The sequence below is a fragment of the Gnatocerus cornutus genome, chromosome 6, assembly GCF_029298725.1.
Source record: "Gnatocerus cornutus isolate USDA-ARS CGAHR chromosome 6, icGnaCorn1.1, whole genome shotgun sequence".
Lineage (NCBI taxonomy): Eukaryota > Metazoa > Arthropoda > Insecta > Coleoptera > Tenebrionidae > Gnatocerus > Gnatocerus cornutus.
In genome coordinates this window covers 10,071,283-10,097,765 of record NC_142238.1, presented here as the reverse complement: position 1 = coordinate 10,097,765, position 26,483 = coordinate 10,071,283, and the positions used below count along the sequence as shown (strand labels likewise).

Here is a 26,483-nt window from a genome sequence, read left to right as displayed (position 1 = left end):
TTTAGGGGTAATAACAACCCCACAATGGATTTGAGCTTGCCTCCGGCACTTTTAAATAATATTTTTGATAAGTTTTTTGGCGCAGTAGCCTTTGTCTGGTTTTCACCACAATTAAGTGAAAGAGAGTAACTAACACGACGTCGCGACGCCTCCCCAAATGTTGTTCCCGGGTCCGGAGTAATAAAAGTATCTATCTAAAAATGGAAATTTATGTGATCCTTCCAATATTAAAATTTAAGTGCATCATATTTTAGGTTTTTATACCCAGAATGTGGGAGCAAAGTATTTTTTGCATAATATTAAAGTTTAATGAAGCTCGAGGCTACATATTTATAATGTTTTCCGGAGACAAACACGGCCACTTTATTGAATTTTTTTATTGTGGAATATGAATATCGGAGAGTCACATGTTTGGAGGTGGGTGAAGAAGATTAATGTGTTTTAGGACTTGTTGACAATTTCAACCCGATTAGCATAACTACACACTAACTAAATAAATATTCAATAAATAAAACGAGACGTTTTAATGGCTAAACGTGTTTAAAATTCATTGATCGGCCTAGAAAGAAGTTTCCGACAACACTAAAATAATCAAACATAAGCAGTAATGAATTATGTATTATTCGCATTTCTGGTACTTTTAGGACTTTTACAACGACGATCAGATTAGATTTGAATGGGGGTTTTATGTGGGGAGTTATTGTCAACAAATCACCGGAGCCAGTGCCGGAATTGAACGCTACTGTTTGCCATAAAACGACAACAGAGCTGTGGATAAAATTAATTTTTATTTATGTATCTACATGTCTAAAATTAATGTTATTTTTGAAAGACAATGTATATGTATATTATTGATATAATTGGATGCACGTAGATATCTACTTCAATTAGGTAACTCATATAAAATTTATTTAGAATAATTTTGAATTAGTACTTGTTCACTCACGTACGTCATAAATAATTATGATTGGTCTGTACTAAATGGAAGTCTGTAATTATCAAAGGTAATATTAATGTTTATGTAACGCAGCTAAATAATAACTGAAATGTATTTCAACATTTTCTGGTGTTAGAAAAAGTGCAAAATAATCCAATTAGATATTAATATTTTATTAGCCTACACTGAATGCTCAATTACACAAATATTTATCATTAATTACTCGAGATAACTGAGCCGTTGTCGTATAAATAAGTCAAACTGTTTTGCAACATTTGAGACAAATTGCACTTTCCGCATTATAAAATTGCTAAAATTCAAAATAATCATGTTACACTTTAATGAATCAGCATTCCTGAGCACATTATATCTAGATGACACGGTTTCTATTTTTTTTCTTTCTAAAACTGTATTACAGGTAAGCGAATAAGCGGTGAAGTTATCTAAAGATCCATTTCAGCTAAAACCACTAGGAACGACATAAAAAGTCCCGTTTGCTAATCAGAATACTTCCATAAACATCTCTCGGAACGTATCAAATGCAAATATCTCGGCATTGATGTCATTCCAAACTAGGCGATTAAAACCATTAAAGACTTCGAATTCGATATACACATCTATTAAAAAATTAAGAATTTTACGAGCATACCAAATTTGATCCGAAAATTTCTTTATTACAAGTTTCTCAAATAAATTCTTCCAAACTGGTTATAATTTTAGTTCTCACTTAGTTCCAATTCAAACGTTGTGATAGACAAGCTTTTTGTGTCTCTCTGTGGCTTTCTCCCAACATTAAAATTTCCAATTAATTACCTCCGAGCTATCATTACCTACCATCACCGTACATATAATTATTTAATTCCATGGGCAGCAATGACGCTAATTAAGTCGGCATTATTTACCATCCAACATCATTAGTTTTGTTTATTAAGAAGCGCCAGATGAGCCCAATCGACGCTTTGTTAGTCATGTTACTGTCATCGTTTACAATAGCATCGTGTGCGTTTAAAAAAATAGACTTCTTAAGAAACGCAACAAAAGCACACCAATGCAATTTGGAGTAATCGTTGCGCATAAAAGTTTTTTAATACATTGTAAAGTCTTAAAATACCGCGGGTTCAAAAATGCAATTTACGGTCATAAACCCTACGGGCCATGGTGAAACGCTGTAATAGCGAATACCAACTCGGCGAGGTGGAAAGCAGCTGATGCTATTTTTTCAATTAACGGAATTCCGGGCGAGGACCGACGCCAATCACTTGCGATTGAACGAATCCAATGACAAGCGGCGGAGGAGTGCGGATGAAACATGACTTCTCTATTCTTAGAGACGAAATGACTTTTGGATGGGAGAAAAGCGACGAAATAATGGCAGGAAACGCGCAGTCGGAGACAAAAACGATTATTTGTTGGTATGAACACAAACGAATTGCCAACGTGTTTCGACCGCCAAATTTTCTGCGCAAAATTGACAAACGGGTGCACACATTTCTGGAATTCTCAGAGTTGCGATTCTATGTTCACCAGGAAAAAGCCGGGCGCTCGGACCAGATGGGTAAATTTGCAGGCGGCGCACCGCAGGATGAAGCTGATCGGCCAGTCATTCTCCTTATTTACACAATCGCTTTTCTAATTCACCTAATTGTACTGCACTTTCTTGACTGAGAGAGCTTTCCCAAAGTGTCCTAAAGGTTCCATGGGTGTGCCGCCTCATCAGTTTGAATATTCCTTTAAGTACCGAGAGCTTCATGCACAGTCAATAGAAATTTCGTGTAAATTAAATGCTCTGACAGTTAATACTCATAAACGTCGTGTGACTTGCTCCTGCAAAAACTTAATTTATTTCTTGTACTTACTGGACGTGTACGAGTAAATTATCGGTCGTCAATAAAAGAGAAATCTAGCTGTGCATCTCGATTTGTCAATTTATGGTTATTATGGTAGAAAGCCTTTTGTAATTATTACTTTGATTATCTCCAACAAACGTTCGAAGGATGTCTTTTTTATCTCCACTTCTCCCAAAGCTAGAAAAGACCCAATAAATTATTCCGTGCCTCGCGAAACCACACTCCCCGTGCAATTTTCTACCAACGATATTACGCTTGAATTTAAAAACATATCAAGATGCAATTTCGGGAGCTCCCATACCACTTTGTCTAAAACTGACCTAAATGGAACTCCGGAAAGTTGAATCAATATTCTCCATACTTACACATCTACCACGATCCCCCGACTTACCTGCAACAAAGAAAAACGTTATTTCGTGAATCGACGAATTTTTTCTCGACTAAGCAAACATAAATGAAAGACGCCATCTGCAATGTTATGGCAGCACTCGTGTGTTCCGCAAACGTTCTCAAAGCCACAATGCCCCTTACATGCGTCAATGACAATCAACACCCCAACTACTATGACAAGAGAAAGCTATGCCAGGCATTCCAATTGGTGTACGTTTGTCACGGCTGTTTTCAAAAGGCGACCGGAGTTGACCAGCCACGCATATGCGGATGATATTAATTATTGATTGGGTTGTTGGGGAAATATTTGGATAGGGATGGATGGGATTCAATGGAAGATATTATCTTGACGGTGGTGCCAATTAACACAATCGGGAATTTGGTTTTTGTAGTTCAAACAAGGAGGATATGGACAGGTTGGGATAGGCCGGTGTAATGATAAATAAATAATGGGAATTACCACCTAAGAAGACCCAACGTTTCTTGCTACAAAGTTATTGATTTGAATTTTGGATTGAATGAAAAAGAATAAACCCTTTCAGCATGAATGATTTGGCAGAAGGCAGACTTGAATGAAACTTTTCTTTTTGCTTGATCTTTTTAATGTTGAATGTTGAACAATTCCTTTGTGCTACATAAAGCCTCATTCTCGCAGACCGCATACTTAACACTCGCGTATAAATTCTTGTGCAAGACGTTAGTTGTGGATCCGCGATTCGTCCACGGTTGAAGACTTTCAAGAACCATGAAACCACACCTTGCAATGTGCGCGAATGTTTTTACGATGGTGCACATAACTCGTCTTGCAACATTAAACTGACAAATAAATACGGCGTATAATCAAGCAGCATAAATTTATAGAACGTTAGTTTTAATCTAGGAACTCTCGTCTACTTAATAAAAGTCATCTTGTACGTGTGCATGTGCCATCAAACTTAGTTAGAAACTAGCTGAATAATGCAGAAGGTGCATTAATGTCATAGCATTACCACCGCAACTACGTACTAGCAATTCCAGTAGTCGCTTTTTGAACATGACGAAAAGATGACGTCGGAATCAATTTCGCCCCCCTGTCCAAGTTTATAATGTCCCGTTTTCATGGCTTTATTGAGTTAACCTCAGAGGCAATTTTCTGGTGTAAACGTGTTTCAGAAAACCGAATTGTGGACTTATTTACGACCTCCGTAATAAAGCATGGCTACACGATAAATCTTGCTTGCGAACTGGTTATTTATTTACACCAGCGTTTGATGGACTATTTTCGGGAATGTGAATGCTGAATACGGACGAGTGGAAAACCGCACCGTTACCTCTTTATAGTGCAATCAAAATGTTAAAATGTTTCGTGTAATTTTCACCATGTTTTTCCCTGTATGTTGGTTCGTAAATCGGAATCACTTTTCATGTCAAAGAAACAATAAAGCTGCGCATTTTCGACGCCAAAGCTGTTGCTTAATATGGATCCATTGTGTTTATATTCTATTTACTGCACGAACGACAAATGGATTTTCTTTTACGCCCTTGTTATCAGCCAGACGAGATTCAACAACTGCCACTGGCGATATCAAGCGAAAACTGCCAAAGATTATTGGCGAGACACTCGCGGGAGAATTATTTCGCCCACGACGACCACTCGGCTTGGTAGTACAAAGAGAATTCTGCGTCCACAATTTTCAAGAGTTTTCTCTCCCCACACAATCTTTAAAAATTGTGTGACCACCCCTTGCGCGTCATAAACTCAAAACAAAAAAGCAACATTTGCGCCGCGACAAAGTCACCGCCGCACACAAATAAACTTCACAACGATACTTGCTCCGTCTGCACTCTCCTACATTGACAACAAGATTAAAGCATGTCTTTTTCCTTCAGTTATAATTACGCGGGGGCGGGACCACCCAGATTCCGAGATTTTATTTGAATAAACAACGATGAAAAAGAGCCCATCATGGTCCGTTGGAAGACGTCACTCAACCTCGCATGGCGCTAATTATATGCAAATTGGTTATTAATATACGGCATTAAACACAGCTTTGTCAAATTTCAGTCGGAACGATTAGTATTACAAAATACCGCAAGACAAACATGCCGCAGGTAGAGTATTAAACGATACAATATTAATTTCACATTTAAGATAATAAGCGCTCGGCACTGTTGGTGGTTCTTTCAGCCTTTAATGTAAATTTAATCCGTCACCAGATAATCGCGTTTCACGGCACCAAAGAGTTTTTGCCCCGAACATTTGCACCCTTGTCATTTTATGGATCAATTCATATTTGTATATTAAATTTGGAAATCCCGCCTCAATTGTGGAGTTTTCTTAGTTTTGTATTCAAAGAAGTCACTTTGAAGTGGCTTTAACTATAGAAAATGTTTATCAACGAAGAAAATTATGAGGTCATAAAAATTGTAAAAGATCACCTCAAGACAAAATGACGATTGTTTTCCTTCATTTCATTTTTAGAACTCGTTTCTAATGAACGTGGATTTTCAAACGATCCTTTGTTTTCAACTTGAACTTTATGAACGAATTTACACGTTCTTTGTGTCAGACAATTTGATACTGCGATTAATCTTGCAGGAATGGTTATTTACGCTGCTACAAATCAGGAAGATCGAGTTCTCGTAATCCAAAGCAACCGACTACTGAATATTTTCGTTTTTATTAAATATTCTGACAAGCAGGAAATTTTCTCATTATGACAAAATCTTTTTCATGAAAACGTATTTACTCGATTTGAAAAAAAATTCGATTAAAGTATGGAATCGCATTCCCAAATAACAAAGTCAAAAAGATATTAAACAAACCTTGGACGTAAACGATTTTTCAGTTGTTTATCAGAGCGCGAAACCTTCGTCAGACTTTTATGAAAGATATTCCGATTTTGTTATTTTTACGAATCCAGACGAGGCTTGCAGCGATAATAAACGAAATTAATCTCCCGAAAGAAATGGAATTTATTTTCAATAAGCCGAATCTGAAATCAAACCCATAAAGCAGTACGCAAACGAAGCGGTTGAATTATTACTGTTTATCTACGTTTTTATCACCAGATATAAGAGCCCGCTTGAATGAATATTAAATGTCAGAATTCTATCAACAAGTCAAACATCTGGTGATCGCTCTCATAAAGTTTAAAATCGCTCTTGATTCCCGAACCCTTTCCCAACAGCAAATCCTTTTATTCCATCAAAGACTGAAATTTATATCGAGACATCTGTAACATTTTGAACACTACATCGCCAATAAATAGGAGCGATATTTCAAACCGATCATTAGATTATTGTGGTTTCGGCGAATAAAATCTCGTATTCAAACGAATTTGAGGGCAGGAAATTTGTAAAGAATTTTTTCGATCAATGAAGCTATAAATCTCGAAGATCGCGCGTGATTAAAAAAATGTGGGTTAGCCATAATTTTCGTCGTTTATAGCGAGGATTTTGTAGCTTCATGATCCCGCCGAGCTATAGATTTTAATATAAAGTTTCACTTAACCACATGGTTACGTAATAAGCTGTTTTATCTTTCAGTGTAATCAATCGCTCATACATAATCCCATAAGCTGTCAAAACTGATTTATGCGACAACATAAAATATATGCTAGAAGCTCGCCCTAGTTTATTTTCAAATCTAGCGCTTTTCCTCCAGTGCATCCCCATTAAAGTCGCAATAATTCAAGCCAGGCATATTCGTTCAAAAGAGACGAGCTTTTCCTAATTATTTGACTGTATAACGTTGCTTCCATTATTACATTCTCTTCGCATGTGGTTCTGACCTTATGGCGCTTTCGAAGGCTCGCTCATTTGCATATTCAAAATTCGGCCGAATACCTTCACCTTCAAGTTTAATAAACTTGGAGCTTTTTCATAAAGTCATCTTTCCGAAATCCCAGACACGAGTTTTCGTTCAAAAAAATGCAACCACAGCGTTATCGAAACGAGTTATCCAAACACAAAGCCAACACTCACAACTTCATTATTTTAAGGCCTTTGTGTTAAAATCAAACAGATGAGTCTAATTAGGTATGCACATGATCACGGTTACATTTTTAATTGAAAATCTGTTTATATCCATTTTATCCCGCGTATATTTTTAGTAATCACTTGACTGTTCTCAACGCTCTAATGCAATTTATATCATCTATACCGAATATATTTCAAAAGCTCTGTTAACAATATTGGTTTGACGGATTAATCAGGTTCGGATTTTATGAGTGCGAAATTTAGTATAAATTCGAGCGCCAAACTGCATTTTTTCATGGGGGCGGCGGTCATGCATTCGGAATCATTTCGTGATTGGTGATTAAACATTAGTGCGATGCGTGCAGACTTTGGTATAAATTTAAATACGTAATACATTGTATTAAATACTGTATTAGTTGGAATAAGATTATCTGTTCGTTTCGACGATAATAAGAGTCATTATAATAATAATTACACTCATTTTAAATGGAAATGATGAGATTGTATTTTCTGTGAATTATTGCAGGTGCTGCAACAACGGCATGAAAATGTTATGTCGGCGGTAATCTACTTGCACATAAATGCTAAATCCAAAAAAGTTATTATTGTAAATTTTATACAAAACGAATCATAAATTCAACTTGGCATATCATGCGTTCGCATTAATACAAATTTGAATTTAATACAAAATATCTGAATACTGGGTGGTTACTTGTGTTAATTACATTTTCAAATATGTATAACCAGAATTTATACACATTTTATTTTAACTGAAACGGATTTATTCCAGCCACTGTTTGCGTATTTTGATCTCTTTCTCTGCGAGATTATTTTTACAATTTTTTATTTTTCATCCAAAATATTCACATAAACCTAGGACAGTTTCCAAATTTATTTACAGGTACAAGAGTTCGGCTCCAAAATTTTGTGCTACAAAGAAACTGTTGAAACGCCTAACAAACCTGCTTTAAGCTGCTAATTTTTCTCGTCCGTGTTAGCGCCTAATTAGCGCCTAAAACCCTAATCAAGCGTAGACCAAAGCCTCTCATCCTTCATATTCCAGTGCATCGCACTCGTTCCACAAAACTAAAGAACCTCCAGACGGCTCCCTTCAGAACCGACTTGTGAAATTTACATTTAGTTAAGCGCAAGTTGCCGGAACGTGGTACAAACGGGTGTCTTTCCAAGTCGCACCCTCAACGATTGGGAATTCACAGCAACTCCATTAAACACGGATGAAATACAGACGCGCTTTTGCTTCCAGAGAAAGCTAACTCCAATAAAACTTACCCCGATATTTACGGCAGGGAATTTACCTCATTCATCTGCTAGTTTCTTTCCACCAAAATGTTTCGTGTCATTATTCTCGAATGAGTCGTTTTGTCCGAATTCGGTTTTTTGAGAAGAAAAGTTGGAGAGTCCGCTCGTGCTCTCCATAAAGTGTTGAAACTTGTGGCACTGCAAATTTGTTTGAAACCACCAAACGGTTGTACCTAATTAGTATGTACGAGTAATTTGAACGCAGGTTGGTGGAATTGTTTCTGTTTATTTAATTAACAGTTTTGGCTGCACCGAATCTGTTCGATTCCTGCCAAAAGGGTAACGCAGGATGAGAAATGACGCGGGCTTAATTGGAGCAGGAACGACTAGTTTTTCACTCGCAATGATGGAAAGCTGCAAGCTCTTCCGACAAATAAATAGTGAATACATTTCTATCTGGGACGATTTTTTAACGAAAGCACGTTCGTGCTACTTTATATGCCGGACGATTTTAGTACCAATTATCAGAGCGAGCGAGTCCAACCTCCTCCAATATTTACTAACCGAAAACAAGAAGAGCTCCAAGAAGTTAGAAAATACAATTTTCCCTTGCGCCGGAAAATCGATGGTAGACGGTTTGATTACACCAGAGACGATTTTGAATTCACGTAGAAGAAGAGTCGTTCCAACATGTAGCCAATGCTAAAAAACCCGGATAAATATTCCATCTTCGATGGTGAGAGAATATTATGACGTTTACATGGATTTAATGACAAATTGAAGAAGATTACGTGATGTGTAGCTGGAAGAATCGATATAGTCGGCGGGTGTGGGGTCGTCTTCGCTGTCTGATGTTCAAGTTGACGGCAATGCGAATTATGTTGGCTTCTGCCGTCGGGAGCTCGTAAATTTACCGCTAATAAAATTTTCTTTCGTTGAAATATGAAAACTTGACTTGTTTGCTCTGTTCGCCAGGCGTAAAGTAAGTTATTACGATGTAAATGTGTAAATTGTCTTGTACCGCAGCAACTTGCGCTTTTTCAAAGTGCATCCTACAAAGGACCAAAGACGTCTTCATTAAAGGAACAAATCCCCGAGCAACTCGCTTAATCTGAATTGTTCTGTTCTACACAATTGTTTGTGAGCACTAATTCTAATTTTTCATGAATATCAGAACTTTCAAGAAATGTACTTTTGTATTATTTTGCCTCGTGTTTAAAAGCTTCGTACATTTCTCTCTTCCCTTTTATCCGTGTCCATTTTCCCAATCCTGCACAGCCTGCGACATAATAATCGTAGCATATAGGAAGATTTTTCCGGTCGGTCTCTCTAGAAAGGCCGCGGCGGTGAATGTCCCATAATCTATTTTTTCCGTCTGAATAGTTCCAAATGGATGCATTCGAATAGTAATTTGGGTGCATTTCGTTTTAGCTGCAATATAAAGTCATAATAATATTTTGACGATATATCCCGCAAATTTTGTCTCAATATTGAGCATTTACTGGAGCGATATTTTATAAAGAACTGCAATAACACGCCTGAAAAAGTTAAACATTGGGATCTGATTCTATACAATTTGGAGTTTGTCGGAGGAAAATTGGCTTTTTATCGGTGGCAACGCGGCCATGGAGTTACTTTATTTAATTTCGACTTTGGCAGGAATTGCATTGCACAACAGGTGTAGGAAACTCGTCAAATCGTTCTGCATTGAGACAAAGGGATTAACGGAGCTTTTTGTGCAAGCAGATGCAACATTTAACAAAGACTGGCAGCAAGCTGTTCGACGAACGAGAAACCGATTGCAGACAAACAGAGGAAAATTGTCGTGGCAAACTTCATATTGACGCTACAAAGAATTTTCAATCTAGTTTAGCATACGGAACATGACCTGAGCTTCGGTGCATCTTTCGCTCTAGAAATCCGAAAACTTCACGATCAACAAAGCGTTTGCTCGTAACAAAACTGAACTTTCCCCATATAATTGTTTGAAATAAAGACATTTTTAAAAACTGCCATTTGCATATCAGGGCAATCTATCTTCTGGCTCATGACAGAAATTAAGCGCTTTGCATGTCTCAATTACATTAGTCAGATTCACACCTCGATTGTTATCACCGCTTGTGCCACAACAAACATAGGTTTTTCGCTGGGAAAAATTAATCCTGCAAAATAATCCTTTTCTGACTCATCCTGCTGCGTGTACTGGACCAAAATAAACCGACGCACGCACAAAGACACAATTGTCTCTCCCTCTTCAACCATTGATTGCCGTTTCCCTCGTGATAAAATTACACGTTTAGGTTTACTCAAACGCGCCAATCTATGTATTTATCAATGATGCAATTACATTCGGCGCCGTTTGCGTTGCGAAAATCTGTCTTTGCTGCGAATAAATCTGGGCCTAGGGGCTTCGAAACTGGAATTAAGTGCAATCTTACCTTAGTTTATACATACTATTAGTAGTACAACAAAAATAAAATTGAAAATTGAAATGCTTCGATATAAATCGAACTTTATTACCCTGATTCGACTTTAACTAAACTCCTCAATACAGCAAATGTCTCTTTAATCGTTAAAATAAAATAACAGTACTTGGATATTTTCTATTTCAGTGCTTTACGAACAACTCTAACTCTTCAAGTTTTTTTACAAAAATAAAGTCCTCGAAATAAAGAAATTACAACGATGTAAAAAATCAGACAGCTTAAGCGAACTTTTATTCATTTCGTTTGCAGCTTCATAGTCATATAAACCCAATTAAAAGTTTTGCTTGTAAAGATGTTCTCTTTAATAAAAATCTCGGAGATATTACTTTTTAAACAAAAATATTCCGTTGCTCTGATTAGTACAGTAGTTTGAGGCACTCCCCACGTGGCTCGATATTTCATATCCGAATAAAATTCCTTATTAATTCCTTCCCCACAACGATCCGTTATGTGTCGCACAACCTCTTCCACAAAGCGACATATTTTATGAAGGCTTGCAGCGTATGGCCACGCAATGTTGTGATTTATGCATTATAATTCGCCCGGACGAATGCAAAGAAGTGACACATATTTTCCAGAGGCTTTAGGAACTTGTACATTTTTCAAACTGAGTTTCTGCGGCAGGTGACTGAATTATTAAAACAAACAGATCGTGATGATACGATTAAAAATATGAACCATAACGGAGTAGGAGAAACGTTGCGTGAGCGCCACTGCAAACAAAAAAAACTGAAAATGGCAGCTCGGAATATGGCTGTGGCTAATAATAATAATTATGAAAATGGTAGATCAAAGTTTGGAATTGTGGGGAAGGAACTAATGAGTTTTGGAGACCCGAAAAATGTGGCGCATTCGGTCATATTGATCGGAATTCGGCCCAGTTTAACTCGATTCCGATAATGGAATTATTAACGATATTGCGTTGTCAAAGCTGATTAATTATAATAATAGAAAATAAAGATACCATACGACCACAAGATAACGGTTTAGCGGCAAGTGCTTATTATGCAAGTGTAGGGGAGAAGCGGTAAAACCACTCCACAGATTATTTCCTCCAATGCATTTTCTCCATTCTCCACAATTCCTCCCTACCCTGTCTTAATAACTGCCATTGCGAACAAAGCCTCATTCCGGCCTTGATATTAAAGCATCATCAGTTTTTTTTTTGATGGATGAGAGTAGTTAATTATGGAAATAAATGTCGGACGTTGATTATAATTGGAATGTCTTCGGGTCATGATGGCGTTCGCAGGTCTGTTAGCCCCTGAGAGTCGGTATGTATTGCTCAGTGCTAATCAGGAGCAACAGCGTCAATGGTGAGGGCATCATCCTTTACACGCTCTGATCAATTGATTCTCACACCATTGACCTGTGCTGCCAACACCAATACACCCTCCAGCCGTCATTATCATTATCTGATATCCATCTATTCCGCATATCGGGCGATTATCTGCTCCAAATCCACAGAATTGATGCGGAAAATTGACTAAAAACTTTATTTGGCGAGTGCGATCGCGTATGGATAACTTGACGAGGATTAGCGTGTTTTATGTGTAGGCGAAGCTAATCTCTATTTTCCATTTCAAGCCACACTGAACGCCACAACTTACGGATGTTCAAGTTCGAGAAAGGATTAGACGTCCGAGAAATTTTTATTCTCTCCGGTAGCAACCAGCTCCGGTAACGGTGCATTGCCGGAGCGGCTCATGTCGACGACTTATGGGAACAATGCTAATCAATATACAATGAACTGATAAGATGTCAAAACACGGAGTTTATGATGCATGGTCGTCTAATGATCAGCGAAAACAATTGCAAAAATTGAAGATTTATAAACTCTATCTAAACGATCTATTCTATGTAAGTTGAACCTACTAGACTGTGAAAATAATTTGTCACAGATATTTTCTTCACTTTATTAAAATTACAAGCGGAAATAATGTTTCCTGTAAACTTCACGGTGTAAATTAGTATTACGCGTGAAACGAAGTTTATTTTTTTAATGTAAATTTCCCGCCACGGCGATTTACATTTAAGTTTCATTGTAAACACTACATTTTTTGTTATTTGGTTAAGCACCCGCGACAGATTCTATTTAAACCATTTTAATTACTTTCTGTTTAAAATTAATTCCGCTCTAAAATGTTTATTAGCATCCGATATCACGTTCATGGGCATAATGAACGAATCGTTTAAGCGGATTATAAGTAAATATTGTTATGGAAAATTCAGTGTAACATTGTTATTAGCTCATATTATTGAAATGTCATTTTAAATATTCGTGATGAAAGCACTTTAATAATAATGCTCATTGTAGTATGTCTAAACGAATTTTATTGTCAACCGTTTGATTAATTACAGTGCTGTAAATAATGAAATTTTAGTTTGTAATAGACTGTAAATATTCGGGTATATTAATTCGGTGGAAAACGTCTGTTTGACTTTGATAGTGATTAATTTTTTAATTTTTGATGAAGATGTGCAAGGCGGAAACCGCCGGTTGCAGGTTGCAGGGGAACGTGCCTTATCGATCACGATTTTTGAGCTGTATGTTTACCTTTCCGGCCTTCTAAATCTGTACTTTATGATGCAAACACGGTTTTATTCCGATTATATCCGGCTTTTACGGCCGCTGTAGGAAATATTTGTCGATTTTACAGCTCGACATTCCGTGAACGGGTCATTTCGTCTTTTCTATAATAATGGAGACGTTTCACGTTTGAAAATTTTCGACCGACATCACGTAGGTAAAAACCGCAGTTTCCTCCATCTCATCATTATCCATGATGACACCTTGCTTCCTGCGCTGGGTCGTGACGGCGTAACAGATGACCGACTGTATTTTCTCGTCTCTAACAAACATCCAGTGTTTTTTCCTCCGTAATTACATGTCCTTAATTTATTAATCCATAAAATGCCTGCGAGCTCACATAGAACGGCATTGTTTGTAGACATCCTCGACAAGAGGATGTTATTGTCTAAATTGATTACATAGGTGACGATGGAATTTGTGTACGATTAGGAACCGTCGCAAATTACGTAATTAAACTCAAAAAACTCATTTTATAGCCGCTCGGTGTGGTCTAATTTAATACACCGTAATGGAAGTTTCTGTATGGATGACCAAAGTAAAAAGAACAAGACTATTCCAATTTTATAGCAAGTCAGGAATAGGGAATATTGAGCGAACTTCCAATCGATAAGATGAGCGAATAATCACATTTATGAGCAAAATTCACGGGATTAGTAAGTCACATTTTTTTATAATCGGTGACAGTTTTTAAGGCTAATGCATAATTAGTGAAAGCTCACTGAGTCCGAACGCTTTTATTTTCCATGAGGATAATCGATCTATAAAACGGAATCGTAAAACTTAATTGAAACGTTCCGAAAAACGACCTTCAAGTTATGATCGTGCACATTTTCTTCCTATCCCAAACTTTATAGGAAATTAAACTAATTTCCCCATTTACTTTGTTCGAGTGCCTCGCAAATTGAGTAACATGACGTGTGGTTCAAATTGCATATAATTCTAAAAAACTTAATGATGATTACTGATTGTAACCATCAAAGTCGATTTCACCAATTCCACTCTCAAGGCTTTCGTTAATGAAACTAACCTGCATTCATAAAACCCAATTTAAATTTCACGTCAATAATTTGCTGGAAATAATTCCATCAACATGGAGGAAATTCTAAACACCCGATGAAGTTTTCAGTGAGAATAGTTTCATCAGCAATTTCATTCCGACTTTGAGACATTTTTGTCCGTCCCCTTTTTTTCTTTTTGAAGTCCGATAAGCATCATTTCTGCCTCACAAGCTAGCAAATATTTATTAGAGTCTAAGAATCGAAGCTACTATTGTTAATCGGCACGAAGTTGGCCTTTGTGAATCTTCCGGCCAATCTCAATTTATGGAAAAACTTTCAAGACCTATTCGCTTGTTTAATAACAAATAAAGGTCGGCTTGCTGAATCTGCAGATAGCATTTTCCGCTTTTGAGACTAACGAGATTTACAACTTCCCTCACCGATGGCATGTGTTCTCAACACGTTCGCTGTTTCAAAGGGAGATCAGATCGAGAATTGGCTAAACTAACATAGTAATCATTAGGAAAGTCAAAATTGGCGAACAGGTGTAAATCATTACTGACAATTCTCAAGTTCTGACATCACCATATGGAAGCATCGTCACCTGGAGATGAATTTAATGCCGTGCAATGATCAGAGCAGTTAGCACTTCTTCGCACGTTCTACCCTTTAATCACGGAAGAGAGTTTCAATTACGCTTGCATTAAAATTATTACCCTATTTCGTGTAGCGCCTTCTGTGAGACTTACATAAACATATTCCGCCGATGGAATGAAAAGGGTGGAAATTTTAATAAGCGGGAGGGTCATTGAAAGTCAGGTCAAAACACAGTTCGTTTCGTTTACACATCGAATTCTCATTAGCTATTCAACCCCGACTTTAAATAATGAACTATTTTTTTGAGCCACACGACAATCAATAAGGTCTTAATAGTAATGAACCACCTCATAGATACTTTTTAACGGTCGTAAATACACGTCCCATGTCCAAGAAGCTTAGACACCTAATTTCAAAACGAAAGTATAGTCGAGATCCTTATCGTGACATTAATGCCCTTGTTGATGGCTATTTTCCTGACGAGTTCCAACTATTTTTCCAGTTTTTATGCATTTAACATGCGTCTGAATGAGCTTTTGATCCCGTACACGCTCACTTAATGAGGTCGGGTTTAATCTCTCCTATTTACGAATTCTGATTCGAATCGCCGCCATAAAGTTCGTGGCGCTGACAATTTCAATGTGAGGTCGTATTCTTCGTGGGTACTCGCATGGTTAAATACAGTTTTTCAAGCAGAAGAATAGTTTTGTTAGAATTAGTTTGCAAGATTTATGAATTGTCACGCCCAAAGTTGCAGATTAACACTAAATCTAACAATTTCCATGGCATCTTTAGAAGAACTCTTTACGAAGAATCTAGGAAATTATTCCATTAGCGGCACTTCAGAGGTTTATTTATTACAGCCAAGGCAGTGTGCGCTTAAACAATAGGGAAAACTTTTATTATCTAACACAAGAAATTTTATTATGCTCTTTACACTTTCGGATTTTTGACTATTTCGATGGATTTTTTAAATCCTTATCTTTAGAACAAACCCAAAATTTTCATGCTACATCTGTAAACATGTCAAAACAACATTACAACAAAATATCCGCCCCTGGCGCTGGATGGATGTGATGTTTTCTTGGATACTCATAAATTTAGCTTGAATAAAATAGGTAAACACTCGTCCACAACACCAACAGCCACAATGCTGATAACTTATTTGTTTGTTATTGATTTTATTCAGATCTGGTGGTGGATGGCGACGCGGATTCATCCTCGAACACGTCGTTAATAGTCGCTTTTGTGTGACGGCTGACAATTCGTATTATATCAGAGATGTGCTGCATTTGAAGGATTGACAGGTGTAAAAACAGCGCTTCATCCCGAGTTTAATTGCGACCTGATTACATCCGTCAAGCTTTATTTATTACGTACCGTCATAAATTTGAATAACGCTGAAAATTTTAAAAAGCCACACTTTACTGAGAAACGTAAACGTCGCCGTTAATATAATAATAAACTGAAGGAAATTATCTTCGTTTTGAGGCATTTCCTCTAATAAAATATAATTTGCAATTACATAAATTTTCTACTTCAGCACGGTACTTATGTTAAAAAAGTTTATAGTTCATAAAATTATAAATACCTAAACCCCATGAGAAATATTAATCTCATTTAAAACCAACTATAAAACGAATAAAAATCTTTCTGCGTTTTTATCTTAGTTCTTGGTCATCCCGCTCCGATTTCGCGTTCCGTGAACCGTGAAATGAGGCGCGGGCCAATAAAGCCCACGATTATTTGTTCATATTTCATAAAAACCTCCGATGGTCTCTGGTCATGGTGTCTGTACCATGATAATCGCCTGCACCGTCCAACAACATTCCGTGCATCGGCGGATCAATCAGCTTGAAGATGGCGCATTAGCATTTCTCGACTATCCGGTTTGCCTGGACATTGAGGCTCTGCGCTCCTGCTGCTGCTTGCATATGAGATAATCTCCGTGATTGATTTCGGCTTAATGGGAGGCGCTACGCAAATCCTATTTTGTGGACGTGCTCGGACTCCAACGGTTCGGGCTTCGCTGTAGAATTGCATTCAGCGAAAAAAATCGAAAGGGGTCAACAGCTGGAAGTTTGAGTTTGGCGAGCAACAAAGTGCTATTCACTAAGGCTTTTGTAAATGGGTGAATCTAGAAGGAGAAAGGATTTTAAAAAGATTTCCCGCAGGGTGCAGCCCTGGGTCCCATTCTACTCCTGAAAGGAAACGGCAGGAAAGCTATGTTTGCTATTTTTAATTTATTGCACAACTTATTCGCAATTATCTACGCTTGGCGTTGTCAATTTGATTAATGCATTAATTACATACATTAATATCAATTAATTATTACATACCGCAGTTTCTGTGACAATCAGTTCACTTAAACCTCTGCAAGGTGAAATTTAAATATGCAAATAACGCACAATCAACCAACTTCGACTGCGTTCTCCACCTACAGAAACTTTATCAACCAATAATTTAAAATTTGTTCGTTTTTTGCGGAAATGAACATTAATTTCGAACAAACTTTAAGCCCTCCGGTGCTTTGTGGTCAGTTGACGTGGGTCGAAGCTCTTGCCAGCTGAATGGAGAGTCAAGATAATTTTTTCAGGTTGGAAAATGGTGTCCATTTTTGTGGGAACTTTGGAGCTTTTATAATTTATTTATTTAGTTGAAAATGTGTAATTTATGCTGCGAGCCGAAAGGAAGATTTAAAAGCTCGCTCCGCGAAGAGAAGGTCCATAAAACTTAGGCTGTTACCACTAATTAAGAATAATTGATTTATTATTATTGCCATAATAACGTAAATCCATTGGGTTTCATTTTATGGAGTCATTTTTCAGTTAGAAATTAGGTGCGTGTGGGAATGTGGATTTGGCATAACAAGTGCCCCTGGGCGACGCAAAGTAGCGAACAAAAAAGTGTTAACACACCGTAAAGAATAATTTATAAATATTTAATCCAAATGATTTTTACCGCAAGAAATATAAACAAATCTCGTCCGGATCTTCCCGGAAAGCAATAACACCCCGGAAGACGCAACAGTCGCCGTTCCAGCTAACACTTCACTTTATTACACTTGTCCTTTTTGAATTTAGGGGAGACGTTTAGATGTAACTTATCATTTTATGGATGCGATGTGAGTCGTAATGGCAGTGTTTGATGATATCTGTCCAGCTGTAAAGATCCCGTTTTTCTTATTTTTTCTCTCGTGAACAAATAATATGAAACACACCGTGCCACAATCTCGAAAATAAATCTTTCTTATAAAAACTGCCTTCATCCATTTTTAAATCAAGAGCTCGAATCGAGGGATAATTATGTGGGAACTTTCACAAATTAGAGCCATTATGAATTGTATTTTTCCAACAGAAATACCTACAGTGATGAATAATGCAACAAATTTTAGTAATTAGTCTTAAATTAAACAAACAACAGACGTTTTGTGTCGAGCAAATATCCAAGTAATCATTGTTCTCCACAGATTTCAATGGATTAATTCACACGTGCGTCGCACCTGCACATACATATGTAAATCGACAAAAATCGACACCGAAAGAATGTAAATTGTCCAACTTCTCACCCTCGGGAGTGTAAATTTTAATTTTGTTTGATTGTTATTAGCTAGAAAGTGCTCGTATTTTACAGGATTTCGAATAATGGGGCTGTTATTTTTAATTAGAAGTGTAATGACAGGAAAGAGATTCAAATTTATTTTTATTTTTCGGTCCATATGCTCCAATTTGGTCGTTTTAATGAGTGATTTGATCGCTTTGTACCAACAATTAAAAATAATGACATCAACAGGATTCAAATCACGATCTAACTGTGCCTCCACCACATTTTCAAACTGTTTTATTATCAACATGTCACTTTTCTTAAAGAATGCGACAGGTTATTATAAATGTATTAAGAAAACAAGAATTATTGGATGTCAACTGAATAAATGTGTAACTTGCCAACCTTGCATATGTGCATTTTACTTCCGAGAAAACCATTTCAATGTCAACAAATTCCCGGATGTGTCCACAAAGCGCATAATCACCACAACACTATCACCTCCTCGAATTAAAACCTCTTCGCGATAAGAATCGTCTTTCACGCCAACATTCAAGAATATGTACCTACATAGAATTCTTTCCGCGACAAGCATTCCACAAACGCGGAACAAAGAAAATAACATCTCTGTGAGTAAAGCAGTGATTTGAATCACGTTAATTTCGTTTCAGATATGCGGCGAACAAATGGAATGTTTTTATTGCGCCCTAATTAAAGACTGTCGATAATAAAACTGCCAGGTATTACGAGCACTTAACTGGAACCGAAACCATAATAAATTCACAGCGTGATATTGCAATATAATTATTAGAGATCATTTAATAAGAATGCTATCATTTTATACCTTATTAAAACTAATAGGGCGACAAGGTGGGCCCTCGATGTGGTAAAAACGTTTAGCCGACCCTGGGTTATCCCATTATGGGTAACGAATACGGCTAAGAACAATACGGCTTCGCTGAGGGGGGCCTGCGCGAATCAATTTCACAACTCAAAAATGCGCACACTGGAGGAGTCCTACCTCATTTCCACCATATATAGAATCAAAATAAAAGTCAGATCAATTACGCCAAATACAAATAAACACGCCAACTAAATTAGAAACAACACAAACCAAATATTATGTTAGAGGAAATTTTGTTATTTGCAGCTTACAATGCAGTTGAAACGAAACAGGAGAATATAACGCGGAATCGATCATCTGGTACTTTTATTTTGATAGATCCTTCAGCTCTGAATAAAAAGTGCGTGTAATAGAGCTGGCGCTAGACATCAACACTTTGGCAATAAATTCCGGGCTATAATCCGCCTGGAAACGTGGCGCATTTTTGTACATTAATGCTGCACTCGCTGGGCATTAAATTCTTTCTCCTCTCCCGAAATCAGCAATTTTCCTTCGCAAATTTAATATTTGTAGCGAGGGTGTAATAGTCAGGTCAGCTCGTTACCTCGTTGATGTTTTTTGTAAAAATGAGAAGCTCACAAACCCAGTAACGGTGCGTCGTATTTAAGGAAAAAGTAGAGTCCCGTATAAATAGAAAGCTTCGCCCTCTCCACCCTTTCATTAGCGGACGTAAAAGTAGAGAAAGCCGAGATAAAGAGTTTATTATGTGTAACAAAAACAGGTCTCAACAAAGGATATCCACGTCATTTTGTCAAATATCACTGATAAAACGCATTTGAATAGACGCTTAATGCGTCCATTCATAACAAAATTTAAGAGGTGAACAATTTGTGGCGTTTAGAGAGCATAAATAATACCCATGAGGCGTTCTGAGGAAATCAGGTGCAGTCAGTCACCACTGCAGAGGTCCGGACCCTGAGGCCGCTGTCAAACAAAGAAAACGATGGAATGTAGCAAGGCCGGTTTTTACTGGGTCATATTATTGTTCGCTTTTGAAAATCGCAAGAATCGCACGGATTGGAAATTTTACAGGAAAAAAAAAATTAGACGGTATTTTCTCTGTCGCCGCTACGAAGGGTTTAATACAAAATAAAAGTAAAAGCACATTTCGCTGACGATAATCTCCTTAAAATACCATAGAAATGTAACGAGCTAATGTTGTGGTTAATACGTTTAGGATTCGAAATACAGACATAAAAATTCCGCTCCACATCTAAATTAGCTTTCCTGTAATGTAATAAAAGCGCAGAATCAGGAAACATATAGTTAACATTACCTTTGAAGGTATTAAACATGAGATTACCATTAAAGTTAGATGAGCAAACAAAATGTTTAATGAATGCAGCAGTCCCACGGAGCAATTAGAGTTCTAAATCCGCAAGCCAAGTCGATAGAATAAGTGGAGCATACCTTGCTTCAAACTAGATTATTACAAGTACAACAGCAAACTCTCGAGAGACACAACTTTGATAGGGTGGACAATTTCAAACATACGTGACAATAAAACTTTACAATTTGGAATGTGTAAAAATTGCCTTCTCTGAATTTATCTGCCCCAAAACTACCGTTGTCGAGTCACAAAAATATTCTTTGAACAGATTTCCAACCGTTCCTCCACCACCCTTAACCAATTCAGGACCACCCCAAAGCAAACCTGAATAGTCATAGGGTGTGAATAAAACATCTGAGCGTACAGGAGGGTTCGCATAATTTCTCGGATCGATAAATTTAAACAGCAACAATTGCGTTGGTGCCATAAACAAGCACAACTAGATCGAAGAGGCTCAAATTGGCATCATCCGTTTATCGATTCATTTAAATTTATTATTTATGCAATCCTCTTCTATTTTAATTAACATGTCAGAATCAACGGAACGCAGGCGAGCGGAAAGTTTCAACACCGACATTCGATGCGTACAATTCTTATTCGCTTCACCAATTTATAGCCGAAAAAAATGTAACGAAATTTACGACCTTGACGGTTTTCGGAGAAACCTGATGAAATTAACTATTAAGTTTTAGGGAATTAAAAGAATTGATAATCAGTGGTATGAAATGAGCTCGAGTTTTTGTACCAGTGCGAATTTTCAAAAGAACATGTTGGTACTACAGTAGACTGAAAATTACGCGATTAAAACTAATGAATGTCAAGAAAAAGACACTAATCTTACTTTGAACATCTGCCTGTTCTTGCGTAACCTTTTGTATAAGGATAACATCGACATTATGTACAAAGCACCCATGACGAATCCATGCTGAGCAAATCTATAATGAAAGTTTTTCTTAACACTAGAACATTGGGCAAATTTCATTAAAACAAATATAATTAAGAGAACACTCTTATTTCAGAGCCTGTTTTTTGCAAGCAGTTGAAAATGTGATCCAAAATAGAGTTTGATAATTCCTCCATTTCCAATTCTAATGTGAAGACTATAACGTGCTTGAATAGCAGAATTGGCAGGAACCAGTTTAAAGTTTAACAAAGCAGCTTTTTAATGAATTCTATGCCAGCATTTCGAGTTGAACTATAATTGTAGGATCGGTTTCTTTTAAAGTAGAAATTAAAAAAGGTACTGATACTTTGTGTGTTAATTGAGCTTCATCCTCGCCAATATTAAAACTAAAACAATTTCAACCCAGAACATGTCGAATAATTTCCATTTTAATAATACCGGGTCCGGTGTGGAGCATTAGTAATTTAAGGAGTTTTATGAGTAATTCTGATGGCAGGGTCACGTTAATTATTTGCTGCGCTGGTAAAGGCTATCTGCTGCGGGTTATCTGTACAGCTTCTTCGGTATGCATTAACACATAACTTGTTCAACCACTGCTCAGACCGAGCAGGTTGCGACAGCTTTTTCCGCCAAAACGAAATATTAATTACCTTGTGATTACACTGGGGACAAAAAAGCACGTACTACCTTATCAACATAACAAAACAGAGACAAGTTGTGTGGAGTACAATCTTCATTAGCTTCTCCTGCGGATTAAAATCGTCTTCTAAGGTCTTTCCAGAACCTGTTAGTAACGCGAATTTTAAAGTCAGCCCATTACGCCATGAAATACGCTAATTGATTTTTAACACTTGGTCGAAGAGATCCAAACGGCCACATTAAGAAAACCAATAAAACATTCATCGCTCTCTTATAAAAGCGGTTTTTCTCTACAATTTATTCTGAATTAATTTTTCTGGCATTTATAACGCAGATTTATAACATAGCCTCGTATACTAAATTAATAAGTTGTAGGTTTAGTGCGTGCTTTTATCGGGACGTTCTACTCAAAGTAGGAAAAAAATTCTGTCATTGGCATTTTAAGCTAGATGTCATACGCTGATAAATACTGATCAGGTTTTTTTACAAGAGCGCTCCAAATGAAGTTGTTTAAATTTAAATTCATTACAGACGGCATAATCATATTGAAAGGATTTTTATCTACGAACACGGCCGTAATTTTCAGATATGGATACAATACATAAGTCCGGTAACTGAGTTTTTGTGTAAATGCCACTGGAACCTGTACTTATCGTCTGGAAGGATAACAACAAAACGACATTTAGGACTTGAAACATTTTTTCTTCGGACGATTCTTAGAGTTTTCTCTCACAGGTTTAGTGTTCCAACGAGGAATATATCAGCGACCGTTAGGTTTTTATTGCATCTGAATTAAGGAGACCACCGGAGTTTAACCCTCGAGCGAAACAAAGTTAAAGATATTTATGATTGGGTATTTTAAATTCAAAGACGGGATGCACAAAACCAATTGCATGTATCGATTTATTAGAAACCCAATTGTCTAGACAACACAATTTTACTTTATGCAGCTGTTTCCAATCCTGAGAAGCTATGCAAAACATTTAAACAACTTCAATAACATTGATCATCGTAATTATTATGCATACTGTAGATATATGTATGTATCTACTAATTTTTAATTTTATTAGTGGTCGAAAACTGAGAGGATGTAAATCACCCTGTATCATAATCAATTGGATATTCAGACACAACCAAATTGGTATTACATTAATATACAAGTCCTGTATTCATGTCAAATGGCTCTCTCTGTATTGTCAGTGGTTTTGCAATATCAACTGAAAAACTGATTTTCATTAAACTCCTATTGAGACTGAAATTTCAACATTTTAACATTATCAGTTTAAAAAGTTCGAGAACTACAAAAAGAGAAAAGTAACAAAACTAAACAAACAAAATATAATAAATTGCCAAAAAGTAACTTTTAATTGATGAGGGTTTCGAACTGTTCACCTAACCTCTACGAATGTACTTGGTTTGGATAACTAGGAAATACAGCAATGATGTTCAGAAAAGTCCCATTCAAATCGGCGGAATGTCCAATTAAAAGTTTGTTAAATGTCATGTATTTACTCATTCCTACGACCAGGAAGCGTCTGCTGCTTCATTCTTTTTTCAATAAACTAATGCTACCTGCTGAAACGCTTATTTCAATTTGTCTTATTCTTTCTTTTACATTTTATCAAGTGCTCGGAAATGTCTCTCAAAACGTAATCTGTAAATTACCATACCATGTGTAGGGTATTATTATTATTACCACAAGATTCCGTTATTTAAGTTAAGGATATGAGTGGCAACAATGACGTTCTTCTAATTTTTTTCGTTCTAGGTTATTCTGCAAATTTGCACTTCCTCACGTACACTGTGCTTTTAATTATCTTCATCAAAGTATCTGAAGATAAACGTGTCCTAAAATCAGAAGCTGTCCTTTTTCGCGTAATTTGCCTCGGAAGCGCAAGACCTTTTTGAAAACAGTTTTTGACAGTGCAACACGTTGCCCAAAGGTCAGGCACCCTAAATCCAGGTAGAAGTAACCTCTGTGAGGTCATTTAGCGCCATCCGCCCTTGTCGCTAATGATGTCACCGCCACAATAGATAAACACGTGCAAGAACTCACCGGAGTTGAATACGGCTGACAGCTCAACCTGATCCCATCTTGCGCCAGTTTCTCCCTCAGTAGCATCTTCAGTTGCAACCTTGGGATCTTCACCAACTCGGCCTTGCCCTCCTCGTACTCGTCCACATACTTTGCTTCTTGGTCTGGACTACTCCTGTCTTTGTCCGAAGATGTCCGCGATCTCGCACTCACATTGTCACACAAACACTCCTCGTGCACGGCGGCACTCTCCTCCAAGGTGAAGTAGACGGAAGCGGCGCCTTCTTCGCGCAGAGTCCGCACCGACTGCAGCAAACGACTTCGATGTAGAGGATTGAACACGCCGATGGCGTCCAAATCGGGGTCGCCCACCTGTTTGCAGATCTCCAGGTCATCGTAGCCGTTGTCGATGAAGCTATCGGAGTATTGGCCGAGGTGGAGGGACCGCAGCCACTCGGCCACGATGTTACCGGCCATGACAGAGCACACGCGAATCACTCGCGGTCAAAGCACGATCTGCCGGATGGAATGGCGTGCGAGAGGTGCTGGCGGAGGCGCAAGCGCATGGATGGAGAAGCGAGACGTCGATGCGACCTTAGGCGAATTCCTAATTCTGGAAAAATACGGGTAATTACTAATTGCGGCCGTCGTAGTAGACGGTGATCGCTGGAAACGGTTGATCAACAATATCTGGCAATATGGGCTTTGAATTACTGGAATTCGAAAGGTTTCCAATTAGGGGTAGGTACCATAAACTCTTGCCTATCTCCATCATTAACATTCTTAGTACATCCATGTTACCAATAGATGATAGTGAGGTCTGTGGAATTCTAAAAAGCATTCCAGATTTTCTTTAATTGTACATTCAAAAGAATGCCGAGTAATAAGATTTGCTTTTCTTGTTCCTAGAAGTATTCATAAATAATAATAAGAAACTTGGCTTAGAGGTTCCTTTTAGATTTATTTCTTTTACGACTTTTTTGAACATTGATTTTACAAAATCTGGAAAGAAAATAAACTTAAGAGTCAGGATAATAGGAGAGAACATTTATTTCTATCAAAATTCGGACCGCTTTTTAAATCAAATGGTAAGTATATAAAAACTTAAATTTGAAACATTTTCCATGGTTCTGATTTAATAACACGCTGCCTCCGAGGCAAATTCCCATTTCTTTAAAATAGAATTAATTACAAATTGCACCAGTCTCGATCCAGTCCATGATTTATACTCCGTTCTCGTCTGAAGAATTTCATAATTGTTATTATTTAATAACACCCTGTACCTGCACTCCACATTCTTCCTAGGAGGAATTTCCGAATATCTTTCAACGTTGTGCTCTTCGCAACTGTTAACTAAATTGTAAGTCGCACATTACTAAGATGGATTGCTTAATTTGATCAAGAAAACAGCCGAGCCGCTCCCGTACAATTAAATGCCCACTTCTTCATTAAATTTTGGAAGAGACGTAACAAATTGCATGAATGCGGATGTTGAACAAATATGACCAATGTAGAAGAAAAAACTGAAAGTAGATGGAGGAGTGGTAAATCTGCAGTGACCGTGAAAGCGTGTCCGACGATTTATGACGATGGAGGAAAGAATAAATTGTGAATTTTGCAAAGGAGATGTAACAGAAATCCGCCCTCAAGGGCTGTGATAAGATGGAGGTTAATCGGAAGTTTCATAAAGAAAAAAGACGAAGAAACGGACAATAAAATCGCAGAGCAACTCTTCATTTATTTCTCATTTTTAAACAAAAACAAATTCAAGATTCATACTTACAATTTTTACATCAGGCAACAACTTAATTATACAATAATCCTTCCAGAAAACAGGGCGTTATTAAAAAAAAAACTGCAAAAAATTAACTTATCACTACTAACCAAAGCTTATAATAATTATTTTTGTATAGCTTTATTTTCATTTCAGTAAATTTGTTTTACATTCATCCACTTGAAAGTTTTGGCACATTAGATAAATATCTAAGTAAATAAAACCCAATTTTCCAATTAAATTCAGAAATAACTAAAATTATGAGTGGTAATAACTTATCCATGCT

General features: G+C 37.2%; 1 protein-coding gene across 3 annotated transcripts in view; it reads right to left on the bottom strand.

Annotated features, from left to right (window-relative positions):
- The window catches only part of LOC148172751 (uncharacterized), a 114,935-nt gene extending 89,963 nt beyond the window's left edge, over positions 1–24,972 (bottom strand). For all 3 annotated transcript variants that reach the window (XM_088038822.1, XM_088038823.1, XM_088038824.1), the window contains exon 1: positions 24,445–24,972. In XM_088038822.1, the coding sequence (XP_087894948.1) occupies positions 24,445–24,900 (456 nt within the window). In that variant the 5' untranslated portion in view covers positions 24,901–24,972. The remainder of the gene's footprint in view (positions 1–24,444) is intronic.
- Positions 24,973–26,483: the final 1,511 nt, after the last annotated feature.